We start from the raw sequence: 17,275 nt of genomic DNA, 5'->3' as shown, positions 1-17,275 counted from the left end.
CATATCTTTATATTTGTTAGATGTGTAGGCAATTTGCGTTTTATTTCTCTTGAAGGGATTTATATATAAATTAAATCCATCTAACTGGTTGATTTCTTCAAAACTGTGCTGTGATTACTTTTTTAAGTTTGTAGTATGAAACCTTGACCGTACCACGGTTTGGCCTCGCTCAATAATTGCGTAAATAAGTGCAGCGAAGTGCGAGGAGATGGGGCGTTTGGGCCCAACAGTTGGGCCGGATTAGCAAATCGGACGCTGGCCCGACTGGTTTTGTTCCCTTTGTTGCATGTGAAGAGCGCCCTCAACTTTACCCGCTCCGTTGATTTATTAGACGCTAACAGAATCATCAAAATGGATACACTATCTTAGAGAAAGGACCAACAAGCATTGCTGTTGAAACGTGCATTGTATGGATCCTAAGGAAAACTACAGTAAGTAAACTTTTGGGTCAGCCATGGAGAAGTGTTGGTTGTGGTGCCATAATTTCTGTCGTTGGCTTGGGCCTTTTTCACACTTGCGATTCTGGCAAATAATAATAATGATTCAAAAGAAAAAACACTATTAGGTCTGTGCTTTTACATACCTGCGAAGTTGCCACTTCCACTCAAATTACTTCAAAGGGGTCTTTTTTTTTAACCACGCTTTATAAAATCAGAAGCTCTCCAGAGCTCTTTGCCGAGAAATGTGTCGTCATTCAGGTTGTTTTAACCTTCAGGTATACAGGCTTTCTATGTTTCTTCTCACCACGCCTTGTAAAAGGCCCAGCCTACAAGACAGGTAGCAAGCTATACGTGGATAAAATAACGCCATCATGACAACGTTGGTTAGCCCGATTATGGCCAGTAGACAATTTTATTGTGTTTCTGGGCCTTTAATCAATCCAATTAATATAAAGGAATTATAAACTGCCAGAGATCGAGAGAAACGGTGATCCATTGTGTATTATTTGTATTTAAATATAATTATCTGGCAATGAAACCAGCACAAAAAGCAATGTAACTCTTGGGTCTGAAGAAAATACACAGCCACTAGGTTTCCAAACTACAATGTAAAAATATTATAATTTCTTGAAGAGTGGAGCGAGCACTTTCGAGATGATTGTTTTTAAATCGAGACATGCCTGCTTCTTGTCGATTGAGAGTTTGTTTTAAAGGCAGTGGACACTATTGGTAATCACTCAAAATAATCATTAGCATAAAACCTTCAAAGAATGGGGAGCTATTGGTAGTATAAAACATTGTGAGGAAACGGCTCCCTCTGGAGTAATGTAGTTTTCGAGAAAGAAATATATTTGGTATATTTTTTTTGCATTCCGTTTATAAGCTTCGGCTTCAAGTGTAATGCCTCCACGTATAATTGTTTTGTCTAAAGTGACGGTTCCTTGTGGAAAATAGATGTTGATGAATTGATGAATTGAAAAGAATTTCCCACGCATTTGATTTCGAGACCTCGATATTAGATAGTGAGGTCTCGAAATCAAGCATCTAAAAGCACACAACTTCCTGTGACAAGGGTGTTTTTTTTCTTTCATTATCTCTCATCTCAAGCGACCAATTGAGCTCAAATTTTCACAGGTTTGTTATTTAACTCCTAGAGATACACCAAGGGTCGAAACGTCAGGCCAATTTACTATTTTTTTTTCCATTCTCCTTTTCGTAAGGTCAATATTTCTTTTGACAAAGGCATATTAAATAAGACTAAGTTTTCATTTTGTTTTACTAAACAATGTTAGCCCTAGCATATTAAAAATTTTAGTCAGTTGCTTATCATATATATATTTATACATATTTACAAAACGAATCAGTTTACAGCGGTGGCAAAATGTCAACAATGATAATATGCGTATTTTTACGTCAAGAAAACAACATGCGAACCATATTGTTTTATAAGCATCCTGCCCCTTATTGTAGTACTCAATAAAAGTGAACTCTGAAACCAACTGGGGAGGAGTAAATTTCAACGAGGCTTCATCCATTCCTTGGGAAAGATGACAATAAGCCATACTGGTTTGATGGACACAAAACTGTGACACTATGTTTCCGTAAATTTGTCTACAGACACCCAAACCAACCAGAGCACTCGTATGATGTGTATGCCGTACCAGACTTTTGAACGCTAGGTGGCAGCAAACAGGTACATTTCCAGCTTGCGTAGTTCTGAGCACGCGCACATTACATGGAACATTGAAATTACCTGGCAGATCTGGTGCCACATGTCTGCTAGTCTAGTGTTCGTGTTCTTCAATGAGGCACAACGAAGATTCCAACAGGCACCAGTTTGTAATACTTGGAACCTTTACATTATAGTAATGGAGAAGACCCTCAAATGCTCAATTATGGTTGCGATATGTTGATGCAATTAAAGGCAGTGGACACTTGGTAATTACTCAAAATAATTATTATCATAAAGCCTGACTTGGTAAGGAGTAATGGTGAGAGGTTGGTAGTATAAAGCATTGCGAGATGAGAACGGCTCCCTCTAAAGTAACATAGTTTTCGAGAAAGAAATAATTTTCCACGCATTTGATTTCGAGACCTCACATTTAGAATTTGAGGTCCCGAAATCAAGCATCTGAAAGCACACAACTTCGTGTGACGGGTGTTTTTTCTTTCATAGTTATCTCGCAACTTCGATGACCAATTGAGCTCAAATTTTCACAGGTTTTTTATTTTATGCATTTTTTGAGATGCACCAAGTGAGCAGACTGGTCTTTGACAATTACCAATAGTGTCCATTGTCTTTACTCGCGCATTATATCAAGAAGTACAGGGTCCTATTTTATGGCCGTGCTTGCACCCCACATAATGTCTGCAATTATGTGGCCTTGTTTACATGTAGTTGTAAAGCTGTCTCCAGGGAAGAACTCTGCTCTGAGTAGTGCCACAAGATGTTGACCTTACTGATGGCTGTTGGTGTTTTACAGTCATGTTGTAGTGACATTTACATTATATTGCTGCTGCTGTTGTTACATCTTTGGATTGCTTGGCAGTAGCAGTAGGTGCTTCACGATTCCTTTTACTTGAAGTGGAGGAGTCGCGCTTCCTCGGTTTATCTCTCCTCTTTGAGGGTTTCCGGCCCTGCCTCCGTGGTTTCGTCGTCACGAGCACCGAGGTTGGAGGCTCGTCCACGCCCGACTGCTGGCTGCTCGTGGCCGTCGCTGATGAGGCGTCTCCTGCTGCCTCTCGTTCCCGGTCTGACGTGATCCCCTTGCATGTGTGCTGGTCCACAGTCTCTGTGCACTCACTGCAGCGAACGTAGCAGCACCAGTGAAATTTACATTCACACTGGTTGGTCTGCTGGACCCTCATGGTGTTGTATCCTCGGCCGCAACACATCACGTCACAACTATCGGGACCTTGGGATGTCTTGTTGCAAAGACGACCGGCTGTACCCAAAGATCCTGCAAAGTTTAACCAACAAAAAACTCATCAGAAACCGAGTAATCTTTGGAAGAAACAAAAGTAAGACAAAAATGGAATGACTGCCCATCCATTTTTAGGGGCTGGTCTCCGAGCGCTAGGACGTCATTGCAAGGTTCACACGAACGTCCTCTCCACCCATACACCCCTACCCTGCGAAGTCCCCGCTCCACATTCACGCTCTCCCGAAATTGTGTCAAAACGTTTGCCAACCCTCAGGTAACAGGCATGAAACTTTGTTGATGCAATAAAGGAGAGATAAAACCTAAGCTTTGAACAATCACAACTGTGCTTCGAAGTTTCTCCGTGCACTAAAATAAAAAATGAAATGGATTTTGTTTTTATCAGATGCATGACTGGTTTCTCATTATTAAATCGGTTTAACCACGAAAGGAAGAACATTTTGATGCTCAATGGGGCACGGTAAACCCCCTCTATCGTGGCTTTATTGTGTGTTTGGAATATTATTATTATTTTGAAAATTGGTGTGTTTAAGTACGGAACATGGGGGTATACCCTCTGCCCCATAACGCGGTCATTATATTTAAGGCCGTATTATGTTCAGGGGCTTAACGCAACCAACTGCACAGCATGAATGCACACAGGGAACACCTCGGCAGCCCATGAGCAACTATTAGCTGCAACTTGCTATACCCAAAATGAGAAAAACTGAATTATGAATCAGTTTTCGAAGTGCAGATTGCTTGGAACTGGCTGTGTGACGCGTGACATTGACCTTAAATAAAGAAGGACACCAACCTGTCTCCGGGTCTCTCTTGCAGTAGTCTGGTGACTCTTCGAAGTACACCAGATTCACCCTGTTGGGCCTCCGATGGTTCCGGCTCGTACTGAGCCCCGTGCCGTCCTGCCCCATGGTCACCTCCGAGGCGTCGTCGTATTTGGAGCGGAGGTACATGCCAACTTCCCGGAAGTCCTGCATGGCCTTCCAGCAGGTCCGTATCGAGCAAGAGCCGCTCACACCGTGACACTTGCATTCTAACTTCATGTTCTTCATTACTGCCTGGATGTTTTAGGTAAACACAAATAAGATAATCGTTTAATTGTGTGAAAGTTTATTTCTGCCTCCAAAAGAAGTTTCAGATCCTATACAAACAAACAATTTAACGCTTAAAATCTTATCTTAGTTTAAAGACTTTACTTTCTCGGATCTTAAAGACACTGGACAGTCACTATTGGAAATTGTCAAGGACCAGTCTTCTTTACTTGGTGTATCCCAACATATGCATAAAATAACAAACCTGTGAGAATTCGAACTAAATTGGTCTTCGAAGTTGCGAGATGAAAATGAAAGGAAAAAACACCTTTGTCACACGAAGTTGTGTGTTTAGATGGTAGATTTCGAGACCTCAAATTCTAAATCTGAGGTCTCAAAATTAAATTCGTGGAAAATTACTTATTTCTCGAAAACTACATTACGTCAGGGGAGCCGTTTCTCACAATGTTGTATACTATCAACAGCTGCCCATTACTCGTTTAAAATGTTGGTGTGGGAGCCTATAATAGACCTTATGCATTGACGTCATCCAGCGGCCATCTTAGTGGAAAAACGGTGACGAAACAATCAAAACGCACAGATTTGTACGCGCGGCGCACAGGATTGGCCAATGAGCAACCTCCTTTTGACCTCTAGGTGAGGGCGCCCCACTGAAATGACGTCATGTGCATAGGTCTATACGCCTACGTTCCAAGATCCGTTGTATGTGTTTTATAGGGTGCACGATCCCATGCTCCCTTCTTTCTACTCACCCTTCGTCCTGCTCTGTTGTTGTGTAAATTCATCAAAGCCCGCGGGTCTCTCTCTTTCCTCTCCCTGGCGTCCACGAACTGCCGGGCGAAATCATCGGCAAACTTGACGTTGTCGCTACATCCTCCCCAGTCGAACTCACCGTGCTCGTCCGTGCTTGAGCCCTTCTTAGTCGGGTCGCAGGCGCAGTCGAGGAGTTCCCCCTTGCTGCACGACCGGGTAATCTCATGTACTACTCCAGCAGACGAAATGGCATAGACGAAGGCTGCCTCTTTGCTTGCTTCTGTGTTGGTCGAGAAGAAATTCAAAATTTGTGTGTCAACCCTTGTTCGTCTATCTACTTGTCAAAAAGTTACTATTTAGCTATTTCGGAAAGACACTTAGGGTCACAAGGTCAGGCCATTAGCTATTGTTTTTGTATTGCATTTATGCTATGTCCACTATGGCCGGTACAGCAGTTTACAGCAGCTAAATCTGTTTTCTACAACAACACTAAAATTAAAAAGAAGAGTTTATTGACCAAGATTATCCCAGCAACTCATTGTGGATTAAATTCTGTTGTTTGGCTATAGGTTTATATGTGTCATGTTTACAAGCAGCACTTCGATAGAAGATCGACGGAGGTGACGTCAGGTCTGTTCATGCGTTTTCACGATTCGTTTGAGTTGTCCATTGGTAAATCACTCGCCAATGACTGTCACAGTGTGAAAATGCACCCCAGGTTTCAGCCCAAATTTTGTCATTAATGGCGCGGTACTTTGTTTTATGAAAGCACGTTATGGTTAAAATTTGGCGCATTGGCTGAACTACCGATCTTGCCAACAGTACTCTTCTCTAATTAATGTCTTGTTAAAAATCTTATTAAGAAGACTTTAATGATCGGTTATTCCCGTCCCCAAATTACAAACTTGGCACGAAAATGGTTTAAGGTTCCAACCCATACGGCCTTGTAATTGGCTTCTTTTTCTCTCTCTCACTATGTTTTGACTGGTGGCAGGGCCTGGAACTCCGAAATGTCTATCATCATGAAAGCTGAATCAATAAACGGTGTTGAGACCTTCCTAGAGGGCAAGTCGTCACCGCCGTGTTACGCCACGAAGATCCACACAGCCATGGTATCTCCGTTTTGCTTTAGGCGGGTACTGATAAAAATGAAGACACCGACACAGAGATGACGTGAAAGGAGCTGACACCGGATATGATATGGCTAATAATGGCACGAGCTGAAAATGATTGTACAAAGTATGTACACAAAAGAGCACTTGGGGTAGACATTATGATATCTGATAGTGTGTAAACTATATGCTATCGTCGTACGATAGCAATAAATCATATAGCGTGTGGCAATTGTCTTGTCTATTTCTTAACTACTTGATGATTACACGTGCAATGCGAACAGACGGGACTTGTGTTGTCTTCATACGATGATGGCGACGCTAAGTAATTGTGTCTTGTTTTTTAGCCAGGCATTTTAAACTATTAAATGCGTTTCTAAGTGATACAATATAATCAAAGCTCGCTCACAATATTAAATGTTAATGCATCGCGAACTTGTCAAAGGGGTAAGAGAGAAAAATGTTGTTGACTTAAAACAAAACGAAAATCACTGGATATATGATAACAGGAAATGCGCAAACGCATTTCGGGTTAGAAGTCTACAGACTGGGGCGTTCCTTAATCATGCGTACAAAGTCTATGTTGGGTTCGTAGAGACAAAGGAAAGAAAACCACAAGGATGTACAAATTGGAATGCGTTTGTGTTTATACCGTGTGTAATTGGCAACCAGTTTGTCATGTGAAATCGAACTGTACACGACGGCCTTGTAAAATGTGTGGCTGGTTTGACGCCTCGTGCGGGAGAGATATAGGTCTGTCTTGTGTTTGTTGACGTTGGACTTGCACACTTTTTAGAAGACAACTCCTATCGCCAATTCCGTACAGAAAATGAAAGAGGAATAACAGAGACCGATGGAATGCCACCGATCGAAGACCAAACAAATATCAAGTTGCACTGTATCAACAGAGTCGCATTGGTGCATGAATTATTAATCAATCTGTTATAATGATTGGTAATACGTGCTGTATGGGTTTGCTATGACACCGAGCCGTCAAGTGGATTGCTGCTGCTCCTATGCCGAAGTGAACAGATTGTGACGGACTATCCACCATGGCCCGGATCGATTGATCCCAAAATGGCCGGCACAATTGGACATTTACTCCCGTTGAAGTGACACCCTAAGACTTCCATACACTTCTAAATGGATTAAGGGGTTGTCGATGAGACGAGGGTCTGACCGGGGGGGGGGGGGGTAAATTACTTTTTTTCTGAGTCATTTTCTTATGTCTAGGTGCACATGGCCCGTCAAGATGGGTACACATTTTTCTCGTGACCATTTCAATGTTAATTATATATCGTATTAACAACCGATTTGTCATTGATGAATAAAAGCGCTTGGGTTTGTCAATTACAAACTTTGCAAAGACTGCTGTTCGTTTTATTTGCAACAAAATGGTGTACCCATGATTGAGGCTGTGCACTTAGGCGTTCTTTCAAAATTTCCTTAAAAAATAGTCATCCGCTTTGTTATAGTATCACCATTCAAACATGATTTTTTTTTTACTTATTCTTTCTTATTGTATAAAATGTTGTGTTCAATGCTATTCCCCCATTCGTGTAATCCAGATGTGCCTACAATGACAGCGGTCTTGGCGTAACGTGTTTTCCATGTGTTTGAGACAGGCGCTTTTTGTTATCAAGGTATGGCACTCAGTGTGTAATAGTAAACGCTGTTAGTTTAAAACTAATCGCATCTTCTTGTTCTTTTGGGGGGCGAGGAAGAATTGTTAAAATTAATTTTGCACTTTAATATATAAGTAATCAGACCTATTTTGTGGTTGTGCCCTGTAAAATTCGACAACTCGATAAATCCATGAAATTGGGACCAGATCCCAAGACAAATACAGTTAGCCGTAAAATGCCAACTCATATAACCATAAGTGGTGCGTTTGATCACCAATCACGAGCAACTTGGATAGTTTCCACCAAAATATGGATCCCTCAAGCACTACTTAAGCAGCACCACCACCGGCAGTCAAGCTTTCTCCAGAAGACGAGCAGAGTAATGTTCGAAACGTCGAGACCAAACCCGTTTTTTCAGAGCCAACACTCCCTCAAAAGATAGTTGTACCCACATGTTAATAATGACAAATTCTCATATAACTATCCGCCGTCTTTAACGAGGAATAGCGATGGTTCATGGCTCTGCAAGGAGCTAGCAGTAGCTATCGACCGGCCAACAACCTCCTATTGCTGTATTGTCGTGACCAGGTGACCTCACATTCTCCCATTATACGCCTGATTAACTACAATTAAACTAATCTCATTGAAACCTGCCGAGGTAATTACCAAAATGCATCACTGGTCCCCCGCATGCCACAGGCGACACCTACCCAAGGATTGGGGGGGGGGGGGTGTCTCAGCATGGTCTGAGATGGTCTGTGCATGCAGGAAGAAATCTATTTCTTCATTCATGGTCTGAGCATAAAGCTATACGTCACTCTATGGTACGAGTGAATCACTAGAGTTCCATTGAACTTATGCACGCTGTGTGATCTCTATAATAATTCTGGAGCACTAGTATTTCTTTTTTGATAAACATGACCGTTACTATAGATGTCGTCACACAAAATGTCACAAAACCAACCATTTCGGTCACTTATAATTAATGATTCCTCCCTTTGTGGAAGAGGAAGTCTTTATGGATTTCTATTTGTGGATCAAAGTTATATGCTGTTTGGAAGAAATACCATTTTAATAGTCCACCTTTTTCTTTTTCATGATTTGTTCATAGCCTTATCACTGTGGACGAGTGTTATGAAATTAAGTAATACAATAGTCTATGAACTGTTTGGATAACCGTGGGGATGGGGATGGGGGGAACAAACTAATTATTCGTTGCCCCCCTCCCCATTCTCGCAGTTTTAGACCGATACTGTTTGCCTATTGTCATACTATTCTGCAGGGATTGTACACAGAACTTTCTTGGAAATATAAAGAAGCTTATAACGACATGAATACCTGTATAATATTGCTGGCGTATCGCTTTGTGTTGTTCTATGGTCTTAGTTGGTTTGTTCCCCTAAATATGTTGTTAAGCACCTCAAACGCTTTTACTCCGAGAGCCATAAAAGAAAATGCCTGGAGGAGCCACCTTAAAACTTCCGCTCTGAACGTGCGACATTGTTCTAAAACATTGAAGTTTATAGGTCGGGGTCACTTCCGCCATGCTTTCCACATAACAAAAAAACATGCTACATTTTTTTATCCGAGAATTTGTGGATTAAAGTCAACACCAAGCAAATCCAACAAAGACAGAGACAAAACGCTTCTGTTTAAAATAAACTCGGAACGATGTTGCAAAGCTTGCTTCGTGTTGATGGAGAGGCATACAACCCTAAGGGGATTATACTCCGTGGGGACGTAACCCGCACACATTGCATCCGTTTTCATGGCAAAGTCGGTGTTTTTGGCGGTATAAAAATAATGTTACCGTGTTGTGCGCCTTACCCATGCTGGGCCAGGAACCATGTAAGTGTTTCCAGGTATGTTATGTTGTGTTAATGACTATAGATTCTTTCATAGCGTTATGTCCGTGCTTTCAACGCCAGTCAATACCTGCAGGGCTAGATTAGCTAAAAGTCGTGCAATCTCCTAAAAGTTGAAGTTCAAGTGGTGGATTAACACAGTGACGCGGTTTGCCGCAACTCTCTGATGCTACTCCTCGCTCCCCACCACAGCTTGGTCCTTGACTGGGGCGTGTTGACTACCCAGACCAAAGAGGGGAAAACTATTACGATCCCTCGTCAACACCTGAAAGCCCCGGTATGTCTGTCCAAATATTGAGGGCTGGCCTGTCGGCATGTTTCACAGGGACGGCTGGCTGGCAGCTACGGTGTTGGAAATCTTGTGTCCCCCGGGGTCGCGCAAAGGCAGAGAAAACCGATACTTTACTAATCTGTCTACTTTAGGAGGGGATGGACGAGTCATATTTAGAAAAAGGCTGTTGCCGACCACCGTGGCAGAAAATGAACAACTGTAGCTTTCGATTATGATGTCCTGTCCTGACGGGGGAAACCACATCTAAAGAGGAACTTTGTAAGAGTAAACCATACATAAATCCTTTCTCTTGTGGGAAAAACTATGGATAGAAAGAATAAAAGAGTGTTGGGAAAGTTGCTCTGGAACAAGGTATATTCTGATTATACGTCCACGTTTGAACTGGCTTACGGTTGACTACCCCCCCCCCCCCCCCTTCTCACCTGGTCCAGTTATCCCAGAACAAAAACACAGTTTTCCGAGTCAATCGGTGTGTTGTTGCCAAGTCTGGCCTGGTATGTGTCACTATCGCCACATAAAAAAAGCATTGATGTGCAATACAACAAAATTGCAACACCCGTGTGTGTCTTTCAAAGTAAACGAAACCGCGCTGGAACACAACAAATTAAAACGGGATCCCTTCGCAATAGAGGACGAGGGTAGGGAGAAAGCTACAAGCGGTCATGATTCCTAGGCGAGACATTCCGAGTTTGTAAAGGAACCGAGAGGGTGAATTTCCAAAGATTCAATTTACGGCGAACAAACAGCATTTTGGGGCTCATCTTCGGCAGCTTTTGTTGTCTGTCACGATGAGCTCATCCAGCCCTCGGGTAAGGTTGGATGGGCGGGCTGTGGCCAACAAGTCATAACCGAGAAATGGAGCGTTTGACCGACCATCACCTCCCCTCCCCGCAAACCACCAATACCCAATGACAAAAAATATAGCACAATGAGGAATTTACCATTAAAACCCCCGAGTACAACAACCAGCTTTCTCATACTAAAATTACAACAGTTTCATCTTAAACGGAAACTTCCTTTCCTTGTCCTCTCTCCATAGAGTAATTGGCTACTATATTAAGTGATCAAACCTTGGCTTCACAATAAGTAAATGAGTCTGCACACTGACTTTATTATACGGTTGTAATAATTTGAAGTTTGTTGACTGACTTATGAATTTCTCTAAACGGATGGCAAATAAACAGACTACATGTATTTAAGTATACAAATGGCTTACACATACAATGTTGTTGGCTGTGCGGGGTTTGGGCTTTTTGTATCAGGCTCCTTTCATTTGTGAATTTGTTGATCTCAATTCGGGGGGGGGGGCAAAAGGGGGTTCTGAATGTGGGGGGGGGGGTCTTGCTCAATCTGTTCCTCGGTATACCGCCACTGGACACAACCAAATAAGCTCCACGTGAAAAAGGTGTGGCCTATGTCTGTTTTGACTACTCGATTAGCAATCAATGAAGTTTCGATAGATTGGCCTGGGAGTGAAGTTAGGGGAAGCAAATACATCCAATAAAACACGTCTTCCTTAAAAAAAAGTCGTGGCCGAGCGGTAAGAGCACCGAACTCAAGCTCGTGTGTTTCTGATCAGCGGACTGTGGGTTCGAGTCCTAGTTGTTACACCTGTGTTCTTAAGCAAGACACTTGACCATTGATTCGTCCATCGGATGGGACGTAAAGCTGTAGGTCCAGTGTTTTGTTAACTCATCGACGCACATGATCACAAGAAGAAAATGGGTTCACCCAGCGTGTATGGTAGTGCGTTTATCTTCAATTTATGAAGGCTGCACTTTAGGGAAGAAATGAAAGAAATCGACAGAACACTTACTTTTCAGCATGACTTTGCCGAAGACCGACGTATCCCTGTCCATGGTGCTACAGTTCCAACGACCGTCACGGAATTGGTACTGACACTCTTTGACGCCCTCTCGAGCACCGCGGCCGATGCTGACCATCACGTCAGGGTAGTTACGGCACAGCTCACGCTGCTTGCCGACCAGGCCCGGGATGTTATCGCACATGATACGGGTCCCTACGGCACTCAACTGGCTGATGAACCTGGCAAAGGTGAATAGAAGGGGGATGGAGCGTTTGTTAGTTCATGGAGGTAGAATTAGATGGTACCTCTACAAATAGTTCATCAGTTTGGGGACCACGGGCTCTCTTTTACATAAAATATAAAGAATCCTTCCATATTGACTCATTGGACAACTCGTCACAAGGCCTTATCACACAACGAGGCAAAGTAGAAGTAACGAACTGCACTGCACATAACAACACTTATTGCAGCACAAAATTAGATACTTTCAATACTGTATGTCTTTACTCCAGCAGGACATGATTGCTTTTATGATGCCTCATGTGACAACGGTGACAATCATGTCCATGCGATTAATAAATATTTTGGGAAAGTAAAAGGCCCAGCAAACACGAACTTTATTAATACACTGATAAAGTCGGGCCCTGACTAAAAAATACCCTAAGCTATATAACTATAGGGCAGGGTCTGGTCCCTACTCTTGCTCTCCATGGAGGTTTTGCTCTATAACCAATTCGAGCCCTTTCCAATAAAAAGGGGAGTGGTTCATAATGATTTCGAATGGGATGCTCACAGGACTTCTTCACACACAAAAACGTGGGCCACAAAATACAACTTTTAATATTTTATGCAATACGTCGCGTCCGAAAGTATTGGCTGCGGCTAGATCGTTAAGTCGTATTGGGGATGCCTAATTAGCAACACCCTTAGCCACAGCCGTAGCCACCAAATCGCAAATGGCCCGACATTGTTTCAAACTGTCTGTAAACGACCTCACACTGCGAAGAGGGAAAACAAGCGAGGAGAGAGTGATCCGGTTTAGTCCTTTCTTCATAGTTTAACCATCTAACTCAATTATGTTGAGGCCTTGGGGACACACTCATTGTACCATGAAGTGTTGTTGACAATGTTAATCCGCGTTGCCGTCTTTTAACACGGGGTTTATACACGAACGAGGATGAAAGCCAAGAGTGACTGATTCCAGCTCATCCAGGATCTGTTGTTTTGTCAATGGAGGAGGGCTAAATAAGAACGCTATAATCATGCTGAGCACTTTTTTAAACAACCTGACAACTTACAATCGTGATCTCTATAGTGTTTAGGTAATAGGTAAAGTTGACTTAATTCTGAGGATGGTGAAGTTTCTGGTACTTTGTGTGTTATATTGTATAGGAATCAAAGGTTCAGAATCCCACAATAGACAAACAAGGAATAGACTAAATCCCGCTCAAGCGAACAGTAAAATTGTGACCGTGAACAATAAATTAATGTTTTTCGTTTGATATGTTTCTCAAATTTAATTGATTTAACTGGTGGCCCTCTCAATTTTTCTGATACAAAGCAAGATTTTCTCGAGCAATCTTGTTTGGTTAATTACGGATCAGATTTTGGTTGCCGTCTGTGGTAAGGGTTTGTAATGCGACTCTGTTCATGGCTACCTGCGGTTCAGTCGTTTCTTCCGGGGCCCTTGCCCTGAACCTCGGTCTAGGCCCAAGCTCCGGGGGCTTTGTATGCCGTTGAAACCCCGTGTAATTAACTGCAAAAGGCACACTGCTCTAGACAAGCCGGGGTCTGGTGTTCCCCTTTGATTAGTCACAACATGTTAGCACGTGTCTATGGATCTGTTCTGAAACCACTTGATTACAAAGGTACCCGTTTTATAAAGTTAAATTGTTTGTGGTGTATGACGATACACCTAATCGGCCTCTTTATAAAATGGAAGACGTGTTTGTATGTAATGTGTAAGGCTGACGAGCGGGAGCACCGACCACAAGCTCTGGTATTTCTGATCATCATCAGAGCCCCGGTCTTTGGCACGAAACTTGACCATAACATTGCTTTGTTACTCGGACCGAATTTTTAAGCCTTAAGTCCAGTGTCAAAGAAGCAATAATGCTTACTGTGGGAGACTATGGGTTTGGTGTTTCTGCATGGTTCACATGGCAAGTGCCATTGTTTAATGGTTTCCTATTATAGGCGTGCGACGGATGCACTTGTGAGACATCATTGGTTTAGTTGCCAGAAATAATACAATAATAAACTAAACTAGTCGATTGATCAGGTTGAAAACACATCGTCTTGTGCACATTTTGATGCAGTCAAACGGATTCTGAATCTGGGTTAAATTAGTCGGCAAAGTAGACAATGACCAGCCAGTCTTGGACAGAAAACATCTTGGGAAACGCAGTTAGACTTGTTTTTTACTTTTAAAATGGAACTTTATTGCTTAAAACATTCTTAAAACAATATACAAATGAATAGCTGTTCCATTGAGTTTACAACAAACACATGATTACTCAGATCTGAGCCCGTGGTAGTAGGCGCACCGTTGACCGTTTGCGAACATACTACAGCCAGAGGTGCACTTTTGGTAACCGCTGTCACCTCGCTAAACGTGAATGGAGTCGCTGTTTTGCGGAAAACCCTTTTGGGGGGCATAAATGAACAACGTTTTCAGCCGAAACTTTTGCGTGTGATTTTTATTGTGTCTTTCTTGACAATTTTTCCTATAAATCGACTTTACGTTGACAAAACCAATCTGACCCCCTGTGTATAAAGTTACGAAGTGACTTGGGTACGGGGTACGAAGCGACTTGGGTACGAAGTGACTTGCGTACGAAGTGACTAACGTGGGTGCGAAGTGACTTGGGTACGAAATGTCTGCCATCGGTTTTGGCCTTTACTGAACACATCGATTACAGACAAACAACTTATAAAAAGGTATAAATTGAATTCATCACAAAGAATTGCCAAGGGTCCCGACCGCTCCGAGCACTAGTTCAACCACACGGAGGAAAGGATCGTGCAGTCCCAACACCCTGCAGCAACGTGTGCAGGCAATTTAAGTGTAAACAATTACACCAAGTGAACATCGAACAATAACAACAGCAGTTTCGTTTTATGTTATAAAATGCAAATTACCAGTTATAGAACGAAATCGTATAACGAACAACAAGATCATCGGGTCGCACTGAATACCGACAACTCACGACCCCTCACGACAACTCACGACACCAATTTTTAAATGCACTTTAACAGAACATTTAAACATAAGTCAACCGTTAAATATATGCACAAGAGTTATACGCACGTGTCTGATAAAAAAATAATATATGAAAAATTCCCCCAAAAAACCACAATTTATTTTACAGACAGATTTTATAAATAGTTGACATTGGCTAACTTTGACTTTTTCAAACTCACTTATTAATGTTGTGGTTTTAAGGATATCAATATTGGAATGTACATTCGGACTGCCATAGCATGAGATACGTTGTTGCTATAGCTCCACGTATATAGACCTACTCGATTGCATAGCTTGAAAATACCACACAAAGGTACTTCAAGTATAGAGATCATGTACTTACCACCATGTCGATATTACTTGGGACGGCATCATGAATACGATGACACCGCTAAGAATGAAATTAATCAGAGTCGACTCCCGCATCTCAACTTCATCCAAAGAATATTTTCCTCAATGCAAAGAAACCTGAAGGTTGTCCACGCAACGCTATTGTTCTACCGGTTTCGTAAACAGTGGAGTTTTTTAAGGTCGGCACGGGAGTTTTCACCCAACAACAGACTTGGTGTTGGTAGCAATTGGTAGCAAGTCCGAGTAGCATGTACAGTGGAATTTCGCGGAGTTCGGAGGAGGAGGATCCGCTTAGAGATTGTACTACCGCCTCGCCATTGGCCTGTTATCACATCAAAGGATGCCGCTTGTGTTTAAATATTCATGAGTTGCTGTTCTTACATGCGCCGTTTGTGTCGCTGTTGGTGAGTGAAAGTAAAAAGAGATGCGGTGGTCATACTGCGGTTTGTTGCCGTTGAGGTATGAATAGTATCAAATCATGTTTAGAGAAAGGAGGGGGGTGTCGTGATCACTCCCTAAGGGCCCCGCTAAGTAATCTCTAATTGTTGGGGGAGGACCGCATGCCATTTTCAATTACAACTAGTCATGTACCTTCAAACCACGGTGGAATAGATTAGATACGAGGGCTGAAAAGCAAAAGGAACCATCGAGTAAGGATAGAGGAACTAACACGGGTCCGGGAAGCGAGGCAGATCATTCGGCTGTACAAGAGCAACGCTTAATCTTGAATGCCTTTGGGGAAAGAAGTATTTATTTTAATACAGGTTTGAACTAACTGATTTTGGAAGTTAGTGCTGATGCGATTTCACCTTTTTTTTCTTCTTCAAGTATTTTAAAGGATACCATAAGTCTCATTACCGATAAATCACAATGAACAAAATACAAAATGGGTTTTATTCGAAAGTCAGGAATGTCTTTTCTTTCTCTGCGGTATTGTAGTTTATTAATTGAAAAGACCGTCGTTAGTGCAACCATGGGGGTAACATGGTGCAACCTCTCCAAATTTAATTTCAGGGGCTCAGATGGTTAGACCATGGAGGTAGAATGGCCAGACCGCCTCAAAACACGAACACATCTTTCCATAATGTTGTTTCAGACAAAATTATGGAAACCTTTTGTGTGTGCAGTTTTTGTGGTGGTTCGAGGTATCTGTGTGTGGGAAGTCCTAAAGGGTGGACAAAGCGCGGCGTCCTAGTGTAGGCCTATACTGGTGTAATTCTTAATCAGATCCTTAAAAGGGGAACATACTTTAAAACCATTCACCGGAGAAAAGCAGAACAGGGATTCAATTTAGTAGCACTGAACTGAAAGACCTAACTCCCTCTTCTTCTTTTTACCAAAATGAGCGGCACAATCTCAAAGGATTTTGCCCCCGCTATTTAACATGGAATTTAATTAAAGCGATCTGATTGGGGCTTAATAGGGAGGTGTGAACAAGCTTTTGTGGTTAGAGGCTCGCCTAGATTGGGTTCCGTGTGACTGGAATGATCCCTGATACCTTGTGACAGCCTCAGAATGAAGACACGTTCCCGTTTTAGGCAGGCGGGGTCATTTCAAGACGCTGGAACAGTCTTGTTTTTGTTGTGCGTGTCAACCAGAGCAGGGGGTCAATGGACCTGGGTTTCCCTAAGATGTGACGATGTTGGGATTGCCTCGGCAAGAATGGCACCATGAAAGGAAGGATTGAAAAGAGCAAGAGTTTCGGGATGTATCACGGTGTACTTCAAAGGCTCAAGATGCATTGTCCCATGGTATGTTACCGGTTTGGCGTGGATTCACAACACAATTCAAT

General features: G+C 42.4%; 1 protein-coding gene across 1 annotated transcript; it reads right to left on the bottom strand.

The window, feature by feature from the left end:
* Positions 1–96: 96 nt before the first annotated feature.
* LOC139952910 (protein Wnt-2b-A-like) lies at positions 97–15,734 on the bottom strand. The gene is made up of 5 exons (XM_071952210.1): positions 15,476–15,734; positions 11,898–12,127; positions 5,187–5,467; positions 4,179–4,440; positions 97–3,400 (listed from the first exon to the last, which is right to left on the bottom strand). The coding sequence occupies exons 1-5, from the start codon at positions 15,556–15,558 to the stop codon at positions 2,946–2,948; spliced, it is 1,311 nt and encodes a 436-aa protein (XP_071808311.1). The 5' UTR covers positions 15,559–15,734; the 3' UTR covers positions 97–2,945.
* Positions 15,735–17,275: the final 1,541 nt, after the last annotated feature.

This window comes from Asterias amurensis, chromosome 2 (assembly GCF_032118995.1).
Source record: "Asterias amurensis chromosome 2, ASM3211899v1".
In the NCBI taxonomy this organism is placed as follows: Eukaryota; Metazoa; Echinodermata; class Asteroidea; order Forcipulatida; family Asteriidae; genus Asterias; species Asterias amurensis.
The sequence above is the reverse complement of the archived record's forward strand: the minus strand, read 5'-3'. Positions and strand labels throughout refer to the sequence as shown.